The sequence below is a fragment of the Pongo abelii genome, chromosome 23 (assembly GCF_028885655.2).
Source record: "Pongo abelii isolate AG06213 chromosome 23, NHGRI_mPonAbe1-v2.0_pri, whole genome shotgun sequence".
NCBI classification, from domain to species: Eukaryota; Metazoa; Chordata; class Mammalia; order Primates; family Hominidae; genus Pongo; species Pongo abelii.
In genome coordinates, this window is record NC_085929.1 from 25,995,893 (window position 1) to 26,021,386 (window position 25,494).

General features: G+C 41.2%; 1 protein-coding gene across 3 annotated transcripts; it reads left to right on the forward strand.

Moving 5' to 3' along the window:
- Positions 1-408: 408 nt before the first annotated feature.
- ZNF280B (zinc finger protein 280B) lies at positions 409-25,267 on the forward strand. Of its 3 annotated transcripts, XM_054543077.2 has the most exons (4): positions 409-1,495; positions 2,288-2,348; positions 19,785-19,907; positions 20,649-25,267. In XM_054543077.2, the coding sequence occupies exon 4, from the start codon at positions 20,717-20,719 to the stop codon at positions 22,349-22,351; it is 1,635 nt and encodes a 544-aa protein (XP_054399052.1). In that variant the 5' UTR covers positions 409-1,495; positions 2,288-2,348; positions 19,785-19,907; positions 20,649-20,716; the 3' UTR covers positions 22,352-25,267. The 3 variants fall into 3 exon arrangements, with proteins under 3 accessions (XP_054399052.1, XP_009232416.1, XP_009232417.1); XM_009234141.3 differs by lacking the exon at positions 19,785-19,907; XM_009234142.3 differs by lacking the exons at positions 2,288-2,348; positions 19,785-19,907.
- Positions 25,268-25,494: the final 227 nt, after the last annotated feature.

The following is a 25,494-nucleotide window of genomic DNA, read 5'->3' on the forward strand; positions in this document are numbered from 1 at the left end:
TCGGGACAAACACAGAATGTGAGGTCCTCTTCCTGCCAATGGAAACCGGACACAGCAGTAGGGTGGATGCATCAGGTTATAAATAACCCTGTATCCTTTGTTTGGGGTACTCTCGTGGCAAAACTGCTGGCGAGTGTACCCTTTCTGCAGAAAGTAAAAATGGCCTTGCTGAGAAAATTAAATTTATGTTCAAGTGTTATTTCTTTGCGGCACCAGGGAACAAGCATTTCTAACAACTAGGAAAATTAGGACATAACTAATTGAAGGATAATGAACATATTACCAAGCAGACTGGTGGGACACAGTTAAACTGGTACTTAAAGGTAAATTTATCGCATTAAATACAAGAGAAATAAAAAAGTTGACAAGCAAACAAGGTAGGCATTTTTCTCCAAAAGTTGTAATGAGAAGTAACAGAGCAAGCCTATGAAGTCAGGAAGGAAGGAAATAACAGAATGGAAGAAATAGATAAAATAGATAAGAAAATAACATTATAGATTAATGAAACCAAAAGCGATTTACCCGCCCCCCAAAAAGATGGCTAAAATAGACTTGGCAGAATTGGTCAATTAAAAATAAAATCAAAGCTGCAAGTAAATTGAGTGGGCAAACTTTCTGTAAAGGGCCAGATAGTAAATATTTTCAGCTTTTCATATATGGTCTCTGGCAATTAATCAACTTTGCTGTTGAAGCAGGAAAACAGGCATAAATAATACCTAAAGGAATGGGCATGTTTGTTGTTCCAATAAAACTGTATTTATGGACACTGAATTTTGAATTTCATATAATTTTTACATGCCACAAAATATTATTCTCCTTTTTTTTAGCCATTAAAAAAAATGTGAAATCGGTTCTTAGCTTGCCGCCAGCTGTACAAAAACAGGTGGCAGGCTGGATTCAACTGGCCCCAGATGTAACTAGAAGAGGACAGATGTAAGGTTCAGTTGTTTTGTCACAATCCCTTAAGCATGGACAGTCAACAAAGGGACCACACCTGAGAATTATAACAGCTGGCCTTCTGGTGGGCAAACCATCCCCTGATGGACTGGAAGCCTACCCCCTACCCCGAGCCCTGGCTGCGACAGCTCTGGAACCCTGACTGCCTGGATGCCCCTCAGCTCTGGAACCCTGACTGCTTGGATACCCCCTCAGCTCTGGAACCCTGACTGCCTGGAACCCTGATCCGGAACCCAAGATCCTTCCAAGGCCTCAGGGGCATTGCTGCTGCCCTCCTCCTTCTGAATCTGACCCCGCATCCAGCAGTCGCCACCAGGGGCGTCAGAGCGCGCGCATGCGCCTAGCTCGGAGCCGCGCCGATCTCGCGCCGGCACCTGGCAGCCAATCGCAGGTCTCCACTGGACGCGCGCGTGTGGAGGCGTGCGCGTCGGCGGCGCCGGGGGCCTGAGGAGGCGTAGTCGCCGCCGGCTTTGCCCCGGGAGCGCCTCCGGGGCCGGTGCGTGGCCGGCAGCTCGGGGACAGCAGCTGATCCGGACCGGTAAGGACGGGGGCGTGGCGCGGCTTCAGCGTTCCCCGAGGGGAGATTTGAGGGATTTCATGGCGAGCCGCAGCCCTGCGGGTCGCGACACCGCGCTTTAGCTGTGCGCTGCCGGAGCGGCCTTTGCAATGCAGCCGCTTTCTGTGGGGAGTGCAGGGCAGAAGCAGGTCCCACGATCCCCTCACGCACACCCCCTTCCCTAATCTCAGCGGGCGCCACTTTCACATCAGCCTCCACTCCCTCACGCAGACGCCCCCACCCCCGGGCTGGGCCCGGGCCTCCTGGAGGAGGGGCCTTTCCTGGCTCCCAGTGCGCTCCCCTCCCCCATCGCCCCCGCGGGGTCTCTTTTGGCGCTCAATGTATTTAAAAATCTGAAAACTGCTTTGTAACCCCAGGCCCTCCCCGGTTCTGGAGACCTGTAGGCCCAGACCCCTTAAGGCATTTGAATGTATCGGTCTCTCTCCCCTACTTCAGCGTCTTGTCTTACTTACTGCGTCGCTGTCGGGACTCTTAATGCAGCCCCTGGGACCCTAATGGAGTCCCTCCCGTGAGAGCCAGGACCTGGGGTGATTTGGAGGCTTTTGATTTGGGCAGTTGGCTGGTGGGATGTTTTCCTTTGCTAAGGTAGGGTAGATTGGAGGAACAGATCTGGGGGAAAGGAGTTCAGTTCACTTTTCCTGTTAAGTGTGAGATGATTGATAAACACCTAAATGGCAATGTCAGGTAGGCAGTGGGATCGAAAATATTCTTGTGACATGTAAGTAACTAATGCTTCTCTCTGGTTACCTCAAGGATGTGACCTTCTGCCTGGAATAGCTCAAGTTCTTAAAAGTTGCGTTGTAATAAACCTGAGGTAAGAAAGGAGAAGTCTCCCTGATAAGGACCAAAGTTGTATCTTTTTTCCTTCAGTTTCGCTCTCTTGCCCTTTCCTGTGCTGAAACATAGCTGTTTAGTATTTAATATTTTACTGAGGGAATCTAAATGATGCGTTTGATTAGTTCAGGCCAATTGTTGATGTAGATCGTTCGGAACCCTCTAAATTGCTTTCTTGAGAAAGGAGAGGGTGGTAGTGGCATTCTTTTACCAGATCTCTTGAAAAAAAGAAATAATAAGAGCATCATGGATGTTAAGTTATATAAAGCTGACTCCTTTTATCCTACCCTCTTTCTCAGCGACTGTATTTCATGAGGTAATTGCATGCAGCAGGACAGGGGAGGTCATCTGAAGTCATTGCATGCCAGTAGGTGAGATTATAGTGAATTCTGTGCCCAGCAATTTGTGATTACAGCTCAGTGAGACCCATTGTATTAATTATCTATTGCCGTGTAACAAATTGTCTCAAAACTTAGTAGTTTAAAATAAAAAAAAAATTTATTACTTCATAGTTTTTGAAGGTCTGGAATCCAAGGGTGGCTTAGCCGGCTGGTTCTGGCTCAAGGTCTCTCATGAGGTTTCAGTCAAACCTTTGGCTGGATTGTCAGTCTCTGCGGAATTGACTTGGGTTGGATCATCTGTCTCTAAGCTCACTCACTGGGCTGTTGGCAAGAGGCTTCAGTTCCTCGCTCTGTGGGCCTCTCCATGGGGCTATTCATGTCACAGCAGCTGGCTTACTTCAGAGCAAATGATTCAAGAGACCTTGTAACCAAGATGAAGGGTAGAGTCTTTATGACCTAATTTCTGAAGTGACATACCATCACTTCCTGCTGTATGTGCTTGATCCCACAGGCCAACCCTGTTAGTGGGAGAGGGCTACAACTATGTGAATTCTAGGAAGTGGGATTCATTTAGGGCCATCTTGCAGGATGGCCACTGCAGCCATTTATCCACCATTTAACCCTTTTCCATAGGATCTCAAAGCATTGTCCTGTTACTCTGGGTGAATAATTTGACTTCTTGCTAAGGCCAGAACCTCTACATGTGCATTTGTTTATTTAAGGATATTATTCTAGCAAGACTTTTTGTCTAGGGTTAAGTTTTCTATCTCTCCAGATCATTAATATAGCAAACATACTGACTGTACCGTCACCTCACCTTAAAGATCTCATTTTTGATGCCACATCTCCCATCTGCTTGTTTTAGTTTGTATTTGCTTGTCCTTACGGGAAAATTTCTCCAGAGTTGTCCATATTTGCTATTTCCTGTTCTCGTTCTTCCTTAAACCCACTGCTGTCGAGGTCACCAATGAATTCCACTTTGCTTAATCCATTAGTCAGTTTTAGTTGATTTTCTTGATTTTATTTGATCTATTGGCAGCATATATTGTAGTTGTTCCTTTTCTCCTCCTCATTGGATTCTGGGATGCTTCTCTTTCTGGATTCCCCTCCCACCTGAATGGCTGTGAATAATTGTTTTTTTTTTTTTAATTTCCTTTACCAGCTCCTTCTCATCTCCATGACCTCTAATCAGCTGCAACCTCTACTTCCTGGGTTCAAGCGATTCTCCTCCTCAGCCTCCCAAGTAGCTGGGATTACAGGTGCCTGCCACCACACCCAGCTAATTTTTGTATTATTATTATTTTATTTTTATTTTTATTTATTTTTTTGAGACAGAGTCTTGCTCTGTCACCCAGGCTGGAGTGCAGTGGCACGATCTCAGCACACTGCAGCCTCTGTCTTCTGGGTTCAAGCAATTCTCCTATCTCAGCCTCCCGAGTAGCTGGGACTACAGGCAAGAGCCAGCACACCTGGCTAAGTTTCGTATTTTTAGTAGAGACGGGGTTTCACCATGTTGGCCAGGCTGGTCTCGAACTTCTGACCTCAGGTGATCTGCCCGCCTCGGCCTCCCAGAGTGTTGGTATTACAGATGTGAGCCACCACACCCGGCCAAAGCTGAAGAATTTAGAATGGCCTACATGATCTTGGCTTTCCTTTGCCACAAACAGCTCATTTTTTATCTCATTTCTAACTTGTCACTCTTTTCATTGGTCCACGTATGTTAGCCTATTGATCAGTCCTTGCATGTGTTAAGTGCTCCAGTCTCAGAGCCTTTGTGTTTGCTGTTCCCTTTGTTGGAGTATTCTTCCCCAGATAGCCATATTCATGTTATATGAATATCAACCTGCCTCCATTTCCTACTTTATTTTTCTCCCTAGTGTTTATATAACCATCTTACTTTTGTTAAAAAACATTATTTTTTGACTACCTCTTCTGGAATGTCAGCTCCCTGAAGTGAAGGACATTGGATCACTGCTATATCCCCAGACCAATACATGGCACCTTGTTGGCCTACCAAACTTTTATTGAAGGAATGGTCTTCTCAAATTCCTCTCAAATACCACCTTGATGCTTCCCCTTCTCCTTTTCTCTCTAGTCATGAGATTATCAGAACTGTGCAGATTCTTGATCATTCCTGTATAATTTCTCTTTTAGTTTTTTGTGGACTGGGATATGTTTTAATTCTACTGATTGAATACATTTTATAGCTATGGTTCCACTAAAATAGCAAACATCAGAACATCAAATGTGTATGTTTGGCTACACACACAACCTTATATGATGGTCTTTCTGTAGATTAACAGTTTCTCCCTAATTTCTTAACATCCCTCCCACCAGCTCAGTTCTAATGCAGCAATATTACCTTAGGGTCAATTTGATATGTGAAAAGAGAATAGTGACTTTCACCTTTTGGCTTTTAACACTTAGTTAATGTGGGCACAAGCTTTTTTTTTTTTTTTTTTTTCCCCAGATAGAGTCTTGCTGTGTTGCCCAGGCTGGAGTGCAGTGGCACAATCTCAGCTCACTGCAACCTCCGCCTCCCAGGTTCAAGCGATTCTCCTGCCTCAGCCTCCTGAGTAGCTGGGATTACAGGCGTGTGCCACCACTCTCAGCTAAGTTTTTGTATTTTTAGTAGAGATGGGGTTTCACCATGTTGGTCAGGCTGGTCTCAAACTCCTGGCCTCGTGAGCCACCTGCCTCGGCCTCCCAAAAGTGCTGGGATTACAGGCGTGAGCCACCACGCCTGGCCTGGCGCAAGTTATTTTAATCTTATTCTTTGTTAGCTTATACTTGTAAACTACAAGTGTGTATAGGTCCATTCCTTGTTTTTTCCCTTCAGTGTATAATCAGTCATTTGGATAATACTGAATAATACAATTCTGAGAGTTGAGCTTAAGCATTAGTGTTGTATAAGTTTGAAACAAAATGTGAATGCTCTGCAGAAGTCTTAACTGAGTTTTTTTCCCTGGGAGCTTCCCATTCGCAGAGACCCAGGTTACATAGGGAGTCATGATAGGACCTATGTGGTCTGCATAGAATATGCTCTCACAGCTTTTCACAACCTCTAGATTCCTTATAACTAGGTTGACTATGTAATTTATCATCTAAACTGAAGGACTTATATTAAAGATTGAAGAGTGGCACTATCCATAATTACACAGAGATAGAAGTTTAAACTGCAACTGTCTTGGTCATACCAGCATATTTGGTAATCCTACGTATAATTTATTTGGTCTTCCAAGTCCTTGGTATCGGAGAAGAGTTCACTCTGCAAGGAGACATAACTGTTGCATCCTTGGGAGTGTATGACTCCCACTACAATTTATAAATTGACCACCTGATACTAGCTTAATTCTTTTTGTTGGCTAGATTAACTTGCATTGTTCCATTATCCTTGTTACGAATTGAGTCTGCTTAATGGTGCTTTGAAAATTTAGCAGCGGTTGTTGGGAGATGGAGGGTTATACCAGCCTGTTGCTAGGCATTTTTTTTCTTTGAAATATAATTCATATGCCATAAAATTCATCCTTTGGAGTGTGAAATTGAATGGTTTTTAGTATTATATACTTACAAAATTGTACAACCATCAACAATATCCAATTCCAAGACATTTTCATCAACCCTAAAGAAACCTTGTATCCATTAGCAGTCACTCCCTATATTACTTTTCCATGGCTGCTATAACAAATGATCACAAACTTGGTGGCATACAACAACAAAAATTTATTCTCCCTTAGTTCGGGAGGTCAGAAGTCTAAAATAAGTTTCACAAGACCTAAATCAAGATGTTGGCAGGACTGTCCTCCCCTGGGAAACTCTAGCGGAGAATCCATTCTTTGCATCTTCTAGTTTGTGGATGTAACGTTCCTTGGCTTGTGACCATGTCACTCTAATCTTTGCTTCTGTCTTCACATCACCTTTTCCTAGCGTATGTGTGAAATCTCCCTCTGCTTCTCTTACAAGGACATTTGTGATGGCATTTAGGGCCCACCTGTATAGTCCAGGATAATTTTCCCATCTGCAAAGATCCTTTTTCCAAATAAGGTATCATTTACAGGTTTAAGGGATTAGGATCTGATATTTTGGGGGCCATTTTTCAAACCTACTATATTCCTTTCATTCCTCTTCATCAAGCCCATGGCAGCTGCTACTTTATTTCTGTCTATGAATTTGCCTTATTCTGGACATTTTGTATAAGTAAAATAATAAAATATGTGGCCTTTTGTGTCTGGTGTTATTCACTTAGTGTATTTTTAAGGTACACTGTATTGTATGCCTGTTTGTACTTCAGTTTTTTATGGCTCAATAGTATTTCATTGTATGGATATACCACGGTTCGTTTATTCATTCATCAATTAATTTACATTTGGTTGTTTGCACTTTGTAGCAGCATTATGGCTGTATTCCAGCTAGCTTATATATGTGTTATATTTTCAGTTCTCTTGGGTATATACCTAGGAGTGATATTGTTGGGTCATATGGTAACTCTATATTTAAATTTTGAGCAATTGCCAAACTTTTCCAAAGTACAAGTTTATATTACCACCAGCAGTATATGAGGTTTCAGATAGCTGCACATCCTCTGCAACACTTGAGATTGTTTTTGGTTATAACTAACCTAGTGGATGTGAAGTAATAGCTCATTGTGATTTTCATTTGCATTTCCTTAATGACTAATTATGTTGAGCAGCATTTCATGTGCTTCTTGGCCATTTGTGTATCTTCTTTGGAGAAGCGTTCAGATCCTTTGCCCATTTTTTTATTGTTTGTTTTTGAGACAGGGTCTCGCTCTGTTGCCCGGGCTGCAGTACAGTGACACAATTATGGCCCACTGCAACGTCGACCTCCCAGGCTCCAGTGATCCTCCCATCTCAGCTGCCACCCTGCCTCATTCCACCCCTGAGTAGCCAGGACTACAGGCGTGTGCCACCATGCCCAGCTAAATTTAAATTTTTTTTTTTTTCTTGAGACAGTCTTGCTCTGGTACCAAGGTTGTAGTGCAGTGATGTAATCACAGGCATACTCTACCACATCCGGTTAATTTTTTAATTTTTTGTAGAGGTAGGGTCTCACTGTGTTGTACCAGCTGGTCTGGAATTCCTGAGCTAAGTCCTCTTCCCTCAGCCTCCCAAAATACTGGGATTGCAGGTATGAGCCACTCTGTGCCTGTGTTTTTAAATTTTTTGTAGAGAAGGGGTCTCACTACATTGCTTGGACTGATCTTCAACTCTTGGGCTCAAGCAGTCCTCCCATCTCAGCCTTCCAAAGTGTTGGGATTACAGGCGTGAGCCACTGTGTCTGGCTTAATTTTTTATTTTTTATTTTATTTTATTTTTTTAACAGAGTCTCACTCTGTCGCCCAGGCTGGACTGCAGTGGCATGATCTCGGCTCACTGTAACCTCTGTCTCCTGGGTTCAAGTGATTCTTCCTGCCTCAGCCTTTCGAGTAGCTGCGATTACAGGCGCATGCCACCATGCCGGCTAATTTTTGTATTTTTAGTAGAGACAGGGTTTCGCCATGTTGGCCAGGCTGGTCTCAAACTCCTGACTGTAAGTGATTCTCCCACCTTGGCCTCCCAGAGTGCTGGGATTACAGACGTGAGCCACCATGCCCAATTGGGGACTGTTTTTAAAATGAATTGTTTTATTGTGGTAAAAACGCATATAATTTACCACCTTAACCATTTTTAAATTAATAGTTCAATAGTTTCAAGTATATTTGCATTGATGTGAAACAGATCTCTAGAACTTTTTCATCTTGCAGAACTGAAACAATGCCCATCAAACAACAGACTCACCCTTTTCCTCTGCCCCTAGTCTTTGGTAACCATTACTCTACCTTCTGTTTTTTGATTTTTTGGTTTTTTTTTTTTTTTTTGAGATGGAGTCTTGGTATGTTGCCCAGGCTGGAGTGCCGTGGTGTGATCTCCACTCACTGCAACTTCTGCCTCTCGGATTCAGGGGATTCTTCTGCCTCAGCTTCCGGAGTAGCTGGGACTACAGGTGTGTGCCACCACCACGCCCAGCTAATTTTTTTTTGGAACAGAGTTTCTCTCTTGTTGCCTAGGCTGGAGTGCAGTGGCGTGATCTCAGCTCACTGCATCCTTTGCCTCCTGGGTTCAAGCAATTCTCCTGCCTCAGCCTCCCAAGTAGCTGGGTTTACAGGTGCCTGCCACCACATCCGGCTAATTTTTGTATTTTTAGTAGAGACAGGGTTTTGCCATGTTGGTCAGGCTGGTCTAGAACTCCTGACCTCAGGTGATCTGCCCACCTCAGCCTCCCAAAGTGCTGGGATTACAGGTGTGAGCCACTGCTTCCGGCCTCTACTTTCTGTTTCTATGAATTTGACTATTTTAGTTACCTCATATAGGTGGAATTATACAAAAGTATTTGTCTTTTTTTACTGGTTTATTTTATTTGGCATAATATCCTCAAGGTTCTAACATGTAGCATTACAGGTTTTCTTCCTTTTTAAGGTTGAATAATATTCTATTGTGTATATATATATATATATATATATATAATGTTTTGTTTATTCATTTTTGGGTAGACATTTGGGTTGCTTCCACCCCTTGGCTATTTTAATAGTCCTTCTGTGAATATGGGTGTGCCAATATCTCTTCGAGACCCTGCTTTCAATTCTTTTAGATGTATACCCAGAAGTAAGATTGCTAGAACATATAGTAATTCTGTTTTTAATTTTATGAGGAATTTCTGTACTGTTTTCCATAGTAGTTATACCATTTTACAATCCAGTGACCGTGCATGAGGATTCTAATTTCTTTCCAACAATGTTTGTTTTTTAATAGTAGTCATCCTAGTAGGTGTGAGGTGGTATCTCATGGTGGTTTTAATGTGCATTGGTTTTATGATTAATGACACTGAATATATTTACTTGGTCTTTTGTATATCATCTTTGGAGAAATGTCTATTCAAGTTCTTTGCCCTTTTAAAAAATTGAGTTATTTGTATTTGTCATCTCCATTATAGTTTTACTTCTTGCTTTCCAATCTGAATGCTTTTTGCTTCCTTTTCTTGCCTAATTACCTTGGCTGTGAACCTCCAGTACAGTGTTGAGTCGAAGTGGTTAAAGTGGACATCTGTCTTGTTCCTGATCTTAGGGGCAGGGGTACTTTCAGTCTCACCATTAAGTATGATACTATAATAGCTGTGAGTCTCATACAGATGCCTTTGTCTGGTGGAGAAAGTTTCCTTCTATTCCTATTCATTTTGTTGTTTCAAATCATAAAAGGATGTTAGCTTTTGTCAAGTGTTTTTTCTGCAGGCAGGTGTAGTTTTTGTCCTTTATTAAAATGGTATAGGCTGGGCACGGTGGCTCATGCCTATAATCCCAGCACTTTGGGAGGCTGAGGCAGGCGGATCACCTGCAGTCGGGAGTTCGAGACAAGCCTGACCAAAATGGAGAAACCCTGTCTCTACTAAAAATACAAACGAATTAGCTGGGCGTAATGACGCATGCCTGTAATCCCAGCTACTCGGGAGGCAGAGGCAGGAGAATTGCTTGAACCCGGGAGGCGGAGGTTGTGGTCAGCCAAGATCGTGCCATTTCACTCCAGCCTGGGCAACAAGAATGAAACTCCGACTCAAAAAAAAAATTAAAATTAAAAAAAAATAAAAATGAAGTTAATGTTGGTTGATTTTCATAGAATGAACCATCCTTGTATTTTTAAAATAAATCCCACTTGGTCATGGTATGTAATCGTTATATATGTTGTTAGATTTTGTTTGCTAACATTTTGTTGAGGATTTTTGCTTCTGTAAGGGATACTGGCCAGGCGCGGTGGCTCACGCCTGTAATCCTAGCACTTTGGGAGGCCGAGGCGAGCGGATCACGAGGTCAGGAGATCGAGACCATCCTGGCTAACACAGTGAAACCCCGTCTCCACTAAAAAGTACAAAAAAATTAGCCGGGCGTGATGGTGGGCTCCTGTAGTCCCAGCTACTCGGGAGGCTGAGGCAGGAGAATGGCGTGAACCTGGGAGGCGGAGCTTGCAGTGAGCCAAGATCACGCCACTGCACTCCAGCCTGGGTGACAGAGCGAGACTCCATCTCAAAAAAAAAAAAAAAAGGATATTGGCCTGTAGTTTTCTTTTTTTATATGATTTCTTGGTTGGATTTTGGTATAAGAGTAATAACTGGCCTCATAGAAAGATGTGCAAAGTTTTCTCTCCACTTCTAATTTTTGGAAGAGTTAATGAAGGATTGGTGTTAATTCTTTTTAAAATGTTAAGAATTTACTAGCATAGCTATCTGATTTTGGGCTTTTCTTTGGGGAAGTTTTTTGATTACTAATTCTATCCCTTGTTTTGGATCCATTCATATTTTCTGTTTGTTCTTGAGTCAGTTCATTAGTTCGTGTCTTTCTAGGAATTTGTTTCATCTAGGTTATCTAATTTGTTGACAGATAATTTTTCATAGTATTCCGTTATAATTCTCTTTATTTCTGTGTGGTTGGTAGTAATATGCCCTCTTTATTTTTAAAAAATAATTCATTGAGGTGAAAGTCACATAACATAAAATCAGTCATTTTAAAATAAACAATTTAGTGACATTTAGTGCATTTGTAATACTGTATGTGTGCTGCCTCTATCTAGTTCTGATACATTTCCATCATTCCAAAGTAATACCCCTTTACCCATTAAGCAGTTTCTCACCATTTTCCCTTTCGTATCTTCTGGCAACCACAAATCTTTGTTAAATATCTATGGATTTATCTATTTCTGATATTTCCTGTAAATGAAATCATACAATATATGAGCTTTTGTGCCTGACTTCTTTCACATGATATGTTTTCAGGGTTTACCCTGTTGTAGCATGTATCAGTGTATCGTTTCTTTTATGGCTGAATAAACATTCTGTTGTATGTATATACCATGATTTGTTTATCTATTCATCCATTGATGGACATTTAGGTTGTTTCCACCTTTTGATTATTATGAATTGTTGCTATAAACATGTATACATGTACTTGAGTACCTTTATTTCTTTGAGTGTATACTTAGAAGTAGATTTGTAGGATCATAAGTCTATGTTTAACATTTTGAGGAACTGCCAAACCATTTTGTAATAAAATCTTTTGATTTTTACAAGCTTTTGTTAATTTTCAGGATCTGAAAAACAAGATTTTTGTAGTTTTTGCTAGTGTTCTCTTTGCTTTTATGAAGCAGCAGTTATTTGTAGGTCCTTATTCCACCATTCCCCTTAACTTCACCCTGTTGCTGGGCATTGAACAAATTGACTTTGTTATGCCTTTTTTTAGTTGTCTTTTTTGTGGTCCTCTACAACCCCTCTTTAAATCATTCTTCAAGCCCTTTAAAAACTCAGCTTTAGTGAAGAAACTTGACTCTGAACTATCAGACCACTTTTAGTTTGAACTGCCACCCTGTCAGATCTTCTTTGTAACCTCCGCCTCCCGGGTTCAATTGATTCTCTTGCCTCAGCCTACCAAGTAGCTGGGATTACAGGTGCCCACCACCATTCCCGGCGAATTTTTGTGTTTTTAGTAGAGATGGAGTTTCATCATGTTGGTCAGGCTGGTCTCAAACTCCTGACCTCAGGTTATCTGCCCACCTCGGCCTCCCAAAGTGCTGGGATTACAGGCGTGAGCCACTGCACCTGGCCTTTTTTTTTTTTTTTTTTTTTTTTTTTTTAAAGATGGAGACCGAGATTCTGTTCATAGGAGGAAGGGAAGGAAAAGGGGAAAAATGACTGATTTTCTCTGTTGCTTAAGAGTAGATCCCAGGCTGGGCACAGTGGCTGACGCTTGTAATTCCAGCACTTTGGGAGGCTAAGGTGGGTGTATCACCTGAGGTTAGGAGTTTGAGAGTAGCCTGACCAATATGGTCAAACCCTGTCGCTACTGAAAATACAAAAATTAGATGGGCGTGGTAGCATGGGCCTGTAGTCCCAGCTACTTGGGAGGCCAATACAGGAGAATTGCTTGAACCCAGGAGGCGGAGGTTGCAGTGAGCCAAGATCACGGCACTGCACTCCAGCCTGGGTGACAGAACGAGACTCCCATCTCAAAAAAAAAAAAAAAAGAGTAGATCCCACTCCTACTGGGGTAGGGAGATTAGACATGCAAAGACATATCAGATCTAACAGGTTTGTCTTCAAAAATCAATTCTCACCTCCCATGATGGGAGAAGCCAATAGGAGGGTTTCAATTCGAAAGAAAGCTGAGAGATCAGTGGATGATAACCCACCTTCCAGATTATTTCTGTGCATTCAAACAATGGCCCTTCTAGTAGATCATTGTTTTTTCTTTGTTTTTTTTGAGATGGAGTCTTGCTCTGTCACCCAGGCTGGAGTGCAGTGGCGCAATCTCGGCCCACTGCAATCTCTGCCTCCCGGGTTCAAGCAGTTTTCCTGCCTGAGGAGCTGGGATTACAGGTGCTTGCCACCATGCCTGGCTAATTTTTGTATTTTTAGTAGAGATGGGGTTTCACCATGTTGGCCAGGCTGGTCTCAAACTCCTGACCTTGTGATCTGCCTGTGTCGGCCTCCCAAAGTGCTGGGATTACAGGCGTGAGCCACCGTGCCCAGCCTCTAGTAAACCGTTGTTATAACCACACACAACTTTTTAACCACACACATACTCTTCTGAGGAAAGGCTTCCCCAAACTATTGGTCCTTATGATGAGATCTGGCCATACATATTTTTCTTCTGAACCCCAGGATTGTGGGGCTGTCACATTTCCTCTAACAGTACACCTTAGGAGCTCCCAGACTTGAAGAAAATTGGCTGTTTCCCACATTTGAACATTTTCCACTTTTTCCCTCAGTCTACCTTTTTGAATTGATTTCTGACTACTTCTAGATAACCTTTTTCCATTAATGAATATTTGAGTGCTTATTGTGTGCCAGGCACTGCTTTAGGCACTTGAGAGAAATCAGTAACAACAACAAAAACAAAACAAACTACTCCAACAGAAGAAACTAACAAACAGTCCAGTGGAGGAAGAAAGATAGTAAGTATAATAAAAATGCAAATTCTCTGGTGAAATGGAAGATGATGTTATAGAATTAGGAAAAAAATAATAGAGCAGGCTTAGAAGTTGAGGAGGTATAAGAGAATTGTAATTTTACGTAGTGTAGTCAGAATAAGTCTCATGGAGAAGGTAAATTTGGACATGCACTAAAAGGTCAGAGAGGTAACGAGTGGAAATAGTAGTAAGGATCTGTAAATTCTTCATTTTTCTCTCAGTCTAGTCTGTGGAAATTGTCATGTCTTTCGATAAGGAACGACCTTGGTTTAATAGTTACTCCCCTCCTAGACTCTCAGGCTAGATTTTTTTTTTTTTAATTTTTTTTTTTTAATTGAGACGGAGTCTTGCTCTTGTTGCCCAGGCTGGAGTGCAGTGGCACAGTCTTGTGCACAGTCTTGGCTCACTGCAACCTCTGCCTCCCAGGTTCAATTGATTCTCTTACCAAGTAGCTGGGATTACAGGAGCCCACCACCATGCCCGGCGAATTTTTGTATTTTTAGTAGAGATGGAGTTTCACCATGTTGGCCAGGCTGGTCTTGAACTCCTGACCTCAGGTTATCCACCCACCTCGGCCTCCCAAAGTGCTGGGATTACAGGCGTGAGCCACTGCGCCTGGCCTTTTTTTTTTTTTTTTTTTTTTTTTTTTTTTTTTTTTTTTTTTTTTTTTTTTGCTAAGACAACTGGATTATTCATTATATTTTTTCCACAACACAAAAAATTATTCACCTTGTATTTCCCATTTACAAGTGTTTTCATCTTTGTGATCTCATTCATTTCTCTTAAAACTCAAATTAACTAGGACTCATATTTTATGCCAGAAACTCAAGTTGAAGTAGGTTAGATAACTTGCCCAAATCTTAGAAAGTAGCAAAGCCAGGATTTGAGGGAGTTGTCCTAGCTCCTACTCCAGCTTTATTCTCATTATTCCAAGCTAGTTTAAAAACCTGGAGTCATTAATTTCATATTCTAACCGCAGGAATTTAAGATCAAAGTTTGAGTCTCACTGTGTCACCCAGGATGGAGTGCAGTGGCACAATCTCAACTCACTGCAACTTCTCCTGAGATGCTTGTGCCTCAGCCTCCTGAGTAGCTGAGACTATAGGTGTGCGCCACCATGCCTGGTTAATTTTTTGTATTTTTATTAGAGATGGGGTTTCCCCATGTTGTCCACACTGGTCTCGAACTCCTGACCTCAAGTGATCCACCCACCTTGGCCTCCAAAAGTGCTGTGATTATAGGCGTGAGCCACCACACCTGGCCTCTCAGGCTAGTTTCAACCCTATTTTACATTTCTCTACCATCCTCAGCTTACTTTTGAAAAAGTATTTATTAAAAAATATTTATGAAAAAGTTATATTTTATTTTATTTATTTGCCCTGGGATGGAATACAAATGTTTGCTGTAGTTTTAAGGATCCTATAAAACTCCCATTTACTGCAAGGATCTCTGTTTAATGGGCATTGAATTCTAAGACAGCAAATGTGTAGAGTTATTTGTGGGGGTGGGGGACAAGTTTGAGAAAGAAGCAGTGGGGTGAAGAAAGTGATAGGCAAGGGAAGATGGTGGGGATAGGTACCATAGGAGTCCTGGTGGCCTAAAATCTAATCATAGAAGTTACTCAAGTGGGACTGATGCCTGAAAAAAACTTGTGTGGCTGTAACAGTGATCTACTAGAAGGGCCATTGTTTGAATGCACAGAAATAATCTGGAAGGTGGGTTATCATCCACTGATCTCTCAGCTTTCTTTGGAATTGAAGCCCTCCTATTGGCTTCTCCCATCACAGGGGTGTGAATTGACTTTTGAGGACAAATCTGTTAGATCTGATAGTCTTTGCATGTCTAACCTCCCTACCCCAGTATCTCAAGATTCTGGCAAATTGGAAAATAAGCATTCATTCATCCATTGGTGGACATTTGTAGAGAAGGGTCTCTGGACATCTAGAGGAGAAGAAAACTCTCATGGCCTAATGCCACCCTTGTTCTTAATGAACTTGTTCATTAACTTATTAGCTTTGTTCCTGATCCTTGCTCTATTCCTCTTTTTCATCTTGAATGATGGTTGGATGAAGGGTTAATCAGTATGGACAACAGCCAAAAATCTAACCAAGAGCAACTGGTTAGGAAGTCCAGCAGTGTTATTAGAACCCAGTTTAAGTTTTTCTTCTTTGCTTGTTTGATGGTTTATTAAAAACAGGAATTCATTTCTCACATTTTTAGGCTGGGAAGTTCAAGATCAAGATGCTGGACAATTTGGTTCCTTAGTGAAGGCTCTCTTCCTGGCTGGTGGATGACAGCCTTCTTGCTGTGTTCTGACATGACAGAAAGAGGAAGCAGTGTCTGTGGTATCTCCTCTTATAAGGGCGCCAATCACATCATGAGGGCCCTATCCTCATGAACATCTTAACCTGATTATCACCCAAAGGCCCCATCTCTATATACCATCACATTGGGGGTTATAGCTTCAGTATACAAATTTGGGGGTGGGGGGAACACAGTTCAGCCCATAGCATAACCCAAATTATGTATACGTAAAATATTCTCTAGAATTGGAGGAATCATTTAATGCTTAGGAATAGAAGAGTGATATAATTACAGTTGTGTTTTAAGATCCATCTTGTGTTGGTGTGTTATATAATTTGAAGGACAGAGAAAAGAGACAGAACAATTTAGGGTCTAGTACAAGTGTACAAAAATGAAGTAACCAGTAGACCTAAACCTAGAAGTTGCAGCCTGGGCTGAGGGCCATTAATAGGAATGGACATGAAAGGTAGAATGAGCGATGCTCTAAAAGTTATTTAAAATGGCTTATAAGGTACTTTGACATTTTCTGGGAGGTAGAGGAGGTTTGAACAGGTTTAAAAAATAGAGAGTGAAAAAATGAATCCAATGAGACACTTTAATTCTTAAAGACTAAGCAGTTAACAGCAATATTATCAGAAATAGGTGTGCACTAAGTCAGTTTTAGCAGAAAGAGCACAAAACCAGAATTCAGGAATTAGGCATCTTAGTACTAACTCTGTCTACAAACCCTCCATATAACTTTAGTAAATCATAAACTTTTGGGGGCTTTAAAAATTAATCTTCAGATTGGCCGGGCATGGTGGCTTACGCCTGTAATCTCAGCACTTTGGGAGGCCAAGGCAGGCAGATCATGAGGTCAGGAGATGAAGACCATCCCAGCCATCATGGTGAAACCCCGTCTCTACTAAAAATACAAAAATTAGCTGGGCGTGGTGGCGCACCTGTAATCCCAGCTACTTGGGAGGCTGAGGCAGGAGAATAACTTGAACTCGGGAAGCAGAGGTTGCAGTGAGCCGAGATCGTGCCACTGCACTTCAGCCTGGGTGACAGAGCAAGACTCCGTCTTGAAAAAGAAAAAATAATAACAATAATTAATTAATCTTCAGATAAATCTAATGGCCATGTTGTCAGATTATAGTCTGATTTTTTAGGATACTGGAGAATATTAATGATTGTGAAGTACAATATTTTCTTTTTTTTTTTTTTGAGATGCAGTCTCGCACTGTCACCGTGCTGGAGTGCGGTGACGTGATCTCGGCTTACTGCAACCTCTGCCTCCTGGGTTCAAGTGATTCTCCTGCCTCAGCCTCCTGAGTAGCTGGGATTACAGGTGTCCACCACCACGCCCAGCTAATTTTTTGTATTTTTAGTAGAGACAGGGTTTCACTATGTTGGCCAGGCTGGTCTCCAACTCCTAACCTTGTGATCCACCTGCCTTGGCCTCCCGAAGTGCTGGGATTACAGGCATGAGCCACCGTGCCCGGCCAGATATTTTCTTTAGAGAGGATGTTAGAAAATATATTTAGAATTACCTAGAGGTAGTTACTGGAACTGTGGAAGTGATCCTGAGAAGAAGATTGGATTTGGGCAGGAGTTTTCCCACAGGACATTTGGTAATTCCTGGAGCCATTTTTAGTTGCCACCCTGGGGGACTACTGCTGGTTTCTAGTGGGTAGAGATCACAGATGCTACTAAACATCCTACAGTGCTCTCGACAGCCCCCAGCAAAGAATTATCTAGTCCCAGATGTCAGTAATGCTTAGGAACCACTGGGCTAGGTGGCATCATCCTGGAGTTAGGCGATTGAAGTTGTATATAGACAGACTAAACCAATTTTAGTTGACTCCAGAGAGCAGTGTATTCATATCTGCCTTATATTTTTTCTGGCATTATATATCTACTAATTAAGCTGTAAATCACTATTCATGATACATCAGTTTGTATATAGTTGACAATGCTTAATATTGTATTCTTTTTAAATTCACTTTCAAGGTGATACACATATTTATAGGAATAAATATTGTCTATATGTTCCAAAATTAGATACTGATATCCTAATTAAAATTAAAACAATGTGCATGGCATATATTAGATGTCAGTTTAATTTTTATGCTTTGGATTATGCTGATTTGAAGGGTCCACATTGGGATACAGTGAATCTTGATATGTTTTTAGAAATTGGTGAGTTATGAACCTTGGTTTCTAGTGCCTACATTTTGCTAGCATTAGACCAGTTTTTGAAACAACTAGTAGTGACCTAGTGTTGAGGCTTAACTTGATTTTGTGGGTCAGTGGTTAATTTAAGAAAAATGAGGCTGGGCGCAGCTCAGGCTTGTAATCCATGGCTCGTGCTTGTAATCCCAGCACTTTGGGAGGCCGAGGCTGATGAATCACAAGGTCAGGAGTTCAAGACCAGCCTGGCCAACACAGTGAAACCTGGTCTCTACTAAAAAATACAAAAATTAGCTGGGTGTGGTGGCATGTGCCTGTAATCCCAGCTACCCTGGAGGCTGAGTCAGGAGACTTGCTTGAACCCGGGAGGCAGAGGTTGTAGTGAGCTGAGATTGCGCCACTGTACTCCAGCCTGGGCAACAGAGCTAGACTCCGTCTCAAAAAAAAAAAAAAGAAAAAGACAAGAAAAATGAAATAGAAAATTTTAGAATGCAGCCTGTGTAGTAAAGGTAGTTATTATTTATGTGTATGTGCTTGTGTAATTGGGCTCCATATAATTTTTTTTTTTTTTAAACTATTGGTTGTGGTCAAATATTTGTAAAAAGCTAGCAGCTTTAAGTCCTTTATTGGCCTACGGAATTTCCAATGGATAAAGTTCTCAGAGTAAATTCATAGAAAATGTGGAATTAATGGAGCATAATCTTCTTTAAAAATAAAGGATCTTATGACGGAGAGTCGCTATTTATTGATTCATTTAACAAATTTCAGTATTTGTTGAGCACCTGTCCTGTGCCAGACACTGTTCTTTGTGCTGGGTATACAACAGTCAACAAAAGGTACAATACCTGCCCTTTTGAGTTTAAGTTCCACTGGATGGACAATAGAAAATAATCAAATAAATAGGATTGTAATATGTTAAATGGTGATAGGGCTTTGGGGATGAAAGAAAAGGGAAAAGAGATTAGGAATATGGGTTAGAGGTTGGTTGGAATATTTGAGAACCTCACAGAGAGGGATACTTGGAATAGAGCCCTAAGGGCAGTGAGGAGCTAGCCATGCAGATACCCAAATGATCATTCATATTGGAAGGAACAAGGGCTTTGAGCAAGGAAAAGAGCTTAGTATGTTCAAGAAATAGCAGGGAGGGCCAGGTGCAGTTGCTCACGCCTATAATCCTAGCACTTTGGGAGGCCAAGGCACATGGATCACCTGAGATAAGGAATTTGAGACCAGTCTAGTCAACATGGTGAAACCCGATCTCTACTGAAAATACAAAAATTAGCTGGATGTGGTGGTGCGTGCCTGTAGTCCCAGCTACTCAGGAGGATGAGGCACGAGAATCACTTGAACCTGGAAGGTGGAGGTTGCAGTGAGCTGAAATATATACCTGGGTGATAAAGCGGGACTCCATCTCAAAAAAATAAAATTTAATTTAAAAAATTAAAATAAATAAAATAAATAGCAAGGAGGTTAGTGTGGCGACAGTGAAGTGGATAGTGGAGAGTAGTGTGAGATAACTGCAGGAGCAGTATGTGGGGTTGGTAGTGTAGTCTTCTAGGCATTGGTAATACTTGGTCTTTTACTCTCAATCAGAAAGCCATTGGAGGGTTTTGAGCAGAACAATGATACAGTCTGACTTTGTTTAACACAATCAATCTGCTTGCTATGTGGAGAAGAGATTGAGGAGGAAGCACTGTTGCGTTTTAAGTTCAGTGGGTAAGTCAGACCTGGAGGGGAAAATTTAGGAGGCATTAGTGAATGGATTATAATTAAGGCCATGAGTTGGGATGAGATTATCTGCCTGGCACTTGACATTGTGCTATGCTGTTTGTTGGTTATGTGTGGGCACTATAACTCTATAAATTTAATACCTCTTTTCTATATTAATGTTTATGAGCTTACTATATATGAATCAATTGAGATATGTACATTTAATGTAATTTTCTTCCAATTCCACTACAAATCAAGCTGCCATTGAATAGGTGGTGCTTTTAAAAAACCAGGTATTACTGTAAGTCTAAGAAATAAGAATTTTTGCCTTTAAGATCACAAAATACATTTAAAAGTAAAAAACTTGCTAAAGAGGAAGCAGCTGGTTTGTGGCAGACTAAGGATTCCAGCTTACTCTTCAACTCCAAAGCCCATGTTTCTAAGCACTGCACAGTGATGCCCTCGTAAAAATGTGTGTCCTTTGCCATATAATTTTGCCTAGTGATTAGCTGCTGGTAGGTTTGTTTTTTTTTTAAATGGAATAGAGCACAATCAGTACAGCAAAGTTATGATTTTAGATTCATAGGAACCTGATCTTTTATCATAGGTTTTAAGCTGTTATTTATCCTCTTTCAGTCTCAGTGTCCTTGTTGGTAAAATAGTGATGTTTATAAAAACAGTGTTTTGGAGGAGAATTAAATAAGGTAATGCATTTTCCTGTACTTACTGATGTATGTTTGTACTTAGGTGGCAGTTTATATAAAGGAAGCATTGGGACTTGTGGCCACACCATTCAAGAATTAAAAAATTAGAAAATGGAACAATCATGTGAGGAAGAGAAAGAGCCTGAACCACAGAAGAACATAAAAGAAGCCAAACAAGTAGATGACGAAGATGCTGAGCTCATCTTTGTTGGTGTGGAACATGTAAATGAAGATGCTGAGCTAATCTTTGTTGGGGTGACTTCAAATTCAAAACCAGTCGTTTCAAACATTTTGAACAGAGTCACCCCGGGTTCCTGGTCAAGGAGAAAAAAGTATGGTCACCTTAGAAAAGATACTGCTCACAAATTGCAGCCTAAAAGTCATGAGACCCTTACATCAGAAGCAGTAACCGTCCTGCCAGCTTCCCAACTTGAATCGAGATCAACAGATAGTCCTATTATTATTGAGCCTTTGTCTAAACCTGATTATAGAAATAGTTCACCACAAGTTGTGCCTAATAACTCTTCAGAATTACCTTCTCCTTTGATTACTACATTCACAGGTTCATTGCATAATCCAGTAAGTGCAGCACTTTCAGTAGGAGGTATAAATGAAAGTCCTCGTGTATCAAAGCGACTTTCCACTTTCGAAGTAAACAGCATAAATCCCAAAAGGGCTAAACTCAGGGATGGAATTATGGAAGGAAATTCTTCAGCTTCGTCCCCTTCAGATACCTTTCATACAATGAATACTCAGCAAAGTACACCCTCAAACAATGTTCATACCTCATTAAGCCATGTTCAGAATGGAGCACCTTTTCCAGCAGCTTTTCCAAAGGACAATATCCATTTCAAGCCTATAAATACAAATCTTGATAGGGAAAATGAATTGGCAAAAACAGACATTTTGAGTCTAACAGGTCAAAACAAGACCTTTGATCCCAAGAAAGAAAATCCCATTGTGTTACTTAGTGACTTTTACTATGGACAGCATAAAGGAGATGGGCAGCCAGAACAGAAGACTCACACCACCTTTAAATGCCTCAGCTGTGTGAAAGTTCTAAAAAATGTTAAGTTTATGAATCACGTGAAGCATCATTTGGAATTTGAGAAGCAGAGGAACGACAGCTGGGAAAACCACACCACCTGCCAGCACTGCCACCGGCAGTTTCCCACTCCCTTCCAGCTACAGTGTCACATCGAAAATGTCCACACTGCCCAGGAGCCCTCTGCTGTCTGTAAGATCTGTGAATTGTCATTTGAAACAGATCAGGTCCTCTTACAACACATGAAGGACCATCATAAGCCTGGCGAAATGCCCTATGTGTGCCAGGTTTGCCATTATAGATCGTCGGTCTTTGCTGATGTAGAAACACATTTTAGAACGTGCCATGAAAACACAAAGAATTTGCTTTGTCCCTTTTGTCTCAAAATTTTCAAAACAGCAACACCATACATGTGTCATTATAGGGGCCACTGGGGAAAGAGTGCACACCAGTGTTCCAAGTGCCGGCTACAGTTTTTAACTTTCAAGGAGAAAATGGAGCACAAGACCCAGTGTCATCAAATGTTTAAGAAGCCTAAGCAACTAGAAGGATTACCTCCTGAAACAAAAGTTACTATTCAAGTGTCGCTGGAACCTCTTCAGCCAGGATCAGTGGATGTAGCATCCATAACTGTGAGCACATCTGACTCCGAACCGTCACTCCCCAGGTGTAAAAGCAAAATTTCAAAAAAGTCCCATTAATTCTAGTTTCAGTAAATCTAAAGCAAGTATTTCAAACCAAATTTAAAAACTTCATAAAACAAAAAATACAAACCATACATTATTCAGTAGCACCAAAAATAGTGAAACTAGTGGATTATATATGACTTTTTAAATAAGATTTAGGATATATATTATTTGATCTGAATTTTGAGGTATTATTTTAAAACATCTGGTTTTCATGTTAACTGTATCTGGCTTAACACATAAAAGGTGTTTGTGTATGTATGTGTGAGAGAGAAAAAGGTATTAATTTATTTTTTTACTTTTAATTTTTTTTTTTTTTTTTTTTTTTTTTACTTTAGAGACAGGGTCTCACTGTTACCCAGGCTGGAGTGCAGTGGCGTGATCCTAGCTCAATGCAGCCTTGAACTCCCAGGCTTAAGCATTCGTCCGCCTTAGCCTTTGGAGAGTAGCTAGGACTACAGGCGCAGCCACCACACCCAGCTAATTTTTTATTTTAATTTTTTGTAGCGATGGAATCTCGTTATGTCACCCAGGCTGGTCTCGAACTCCTGACCTTAGGGGAGCCTCCTGCCTCAGCCTACCCAAGTGTGGGGATGTGTGAGCCACTGCGGCTGGCACCTATTTATTGTTTTGGTATTTCGTGTTACTCCTAAGCTTGAAAGCTCTTTTTTCTATATATAGAATTCATAGAATTTTTGAAATACTTAGTTTTCTTTACAGCTTTTTCCATGCATTCAACATTTCATGGTTAACTCTAGTCAGACTGGAATGGCTTTGTTATGCCCTGGCCCACTTGCTGCTGAATTCCCAGAAGTGCCTCTGCTGTGCTGGCGTAAAATAACCTGAAAAGATTCTGAAAAGCCAGGATGTGGAATTGAAAGAGAAGCTGCTGCGTGAGCAGAGACCAAGAAGGCGGAGGTTAGTTGAGGGAGAGCAGTGGTTCTTTGTTCTAGTTGAGGGATAGGCACACATTCATTCTCGTCTTGGGGCCAGGTCGAAAGGAACACTGCTTCAGAGTGTCTTTACCTACCTGAAAACATCCAAGGAAGCCAAACCATTCATAGTACAATGCTTTTGTTTGGTGAAGGGCCCCTGCAGACATCAAACAGCCGCCATGTATCATTGGTTTGAGATGAAATAGCAATAAAATTAATAGAATGGTGCCTGGTACTAGCTGACTTCCTGTTCTGTGATCTAAAGGTGAATTTGATTCATTCCCTGTCCTCTCCCTTCTGGCTAGCCGTTAGTGGAGAATGAACTGGCCATATTCCTCTCAGCCACAGCTGTAAAGCAAGTTTCCCAAAGGGAAGAAGCCCTAATATCTATAATTTGAACTATACTGGACCCATAGTTTTAACTGAAAAGGGCCAAACAAGTGGTGTCTGTCCAGTTCCTGGACTGGGCTAAATTTAGTTTTCCCACTGTTAAGCTGGAATGAGGACTGTCCAAGAACAGTAGGTACAGTGGACAAAAATAGCCCAGGGTGACTGACTGAATTTAAACCCATAATGGCTTTATATTTTTCTGTGCATATATATGTTACCCTAATTGAACATGTGAAGCTTGCAACTTTATGTCTTGCCTTGGACATGAATGTATTACAGCTTGCAGTTATTCTGTTGTATGTGTAGTTTCCCGGTTTATTGACACTAATGCTGTTTGGGTCTTACCTGACACACACCAGTGTGCAAGAAATGTCTCTCTAATTCAGTAAGTGTTAAGACTTAGAGTTAATGTCCTTCATCTGATCTATCCTATCTAATCTGTACTATGGGTGAATCTTTTTCCCTTGCTCTCCCCAGGGGCTGTTTCACAGTATTCTGGAGTACCTTTTGAGTATTGGTTCTTGAACATCAGCAGCCTTGGCTGCCTCTGTGGACTCCCGGAGTTGTCTCCCTGCTTGTGTTCTGGTGCCATCCTTTGTTCCTCCACCCCCGACCAAGGTGCCCAGCAGCCTGTCTTCACCAGTCAAGGAATCTGCCATCTTGGCTGTAGACATAGGTCTGGAGAAATCTCTCCCTTTTTCCTTGATATCTTTTTAAAGGTACCTTATCTATCCCCACTCCTTTGTTCCCTCCTCAATCTAGTTAAATTTCCTAAGCTATCACAAAAATCCGGGAAGAGATTTTTAGCATCCCTCTTAGAGTAGAAGGCAGTGCAGATAACAAAGAAGTTGTGAGTAGATTATCTACATTTTAGAAAATTTTCTGACTGTAGATCCGTAGATTCTGTTGTATTTATTTGCCTGACACTCATTTGATTGATTTGCACCTTGAACACTATACTAGGTCTTTTCAGTTACTTTGCTTGGGTTAAGACACTTTGCTAAAATTACAGCCTGAATCCTTTCTTTAGTTGAAGAAAGGGTATGTGTGTGCAAGTGGGTGTGTGCGCGCCAGTTTTTCTTGTCTCAGGTAGATACTCCTACTGTATATAAATAGATCTACAGACTTTTCATACTTACCTCCCGTATTCTGTTTCTGTGGTAAAAATATGAATGTTGTAGTTGTATGTTGAGTGATTGGTTGGTATTATCAACACTGTTGTTTGCTGTTTCATTAAAGCATGCTCTTAAGGAGTACATATGGTCATTAATTGCCAACTGTAGATTCCAGTGATCTGGCCCCTGCCTACCTCCTTCCTCTCTTTTTCATTCTCTGTCATGCTTCTCCACTGTTTTCCCCAATGATGCACTATTTTGACACACTGGCCTTGCTATTCCTTAAGCAAATCACATTCTTCCCAATCCAAAGACTTTGCACATGCTATTGTCTTTCTTAGAATGCCCTTCCCCTAGGCCTGCATGGCTTGCTACCTCACTTCTTTGACATTTCCTTTGGTTCATTGAGCTTCAAGGCTCTTAAAATGCCACTAACAATGAGATCTCCCTTTAAAAAAAAAAAAAACTTTTACTTTTCCTCTTAAAGGCACTTTACTCTCTCCCCACTCCTCTTCAAAGTATTTAAATTTCCTACGTTTTCATGAAAAAGCTGGAAAGCGATCATCATCAAGGGCTTTGCTTCTGTCTTCGAGTTGAGCTAGCTTGAGTCAATTTCTGTGCCTGCAACCAAATGAAAATTAATATAGTGAGTTCTTTCAGGAGCTTTCTCTGTTTTTCTATTGATACCTCTATATATTTTTAAGGCAATGTCACTTTG

What these genes read in the sequence shown, in the direction of transcription:
- ZNF280B (XM_054543077.2), top strand. Translation starts at nt 20,717, where the DNA reads ATGGAACAATCATGTGAGGAAGAGAAAGAGCCTGAACCACAGAAGAAC.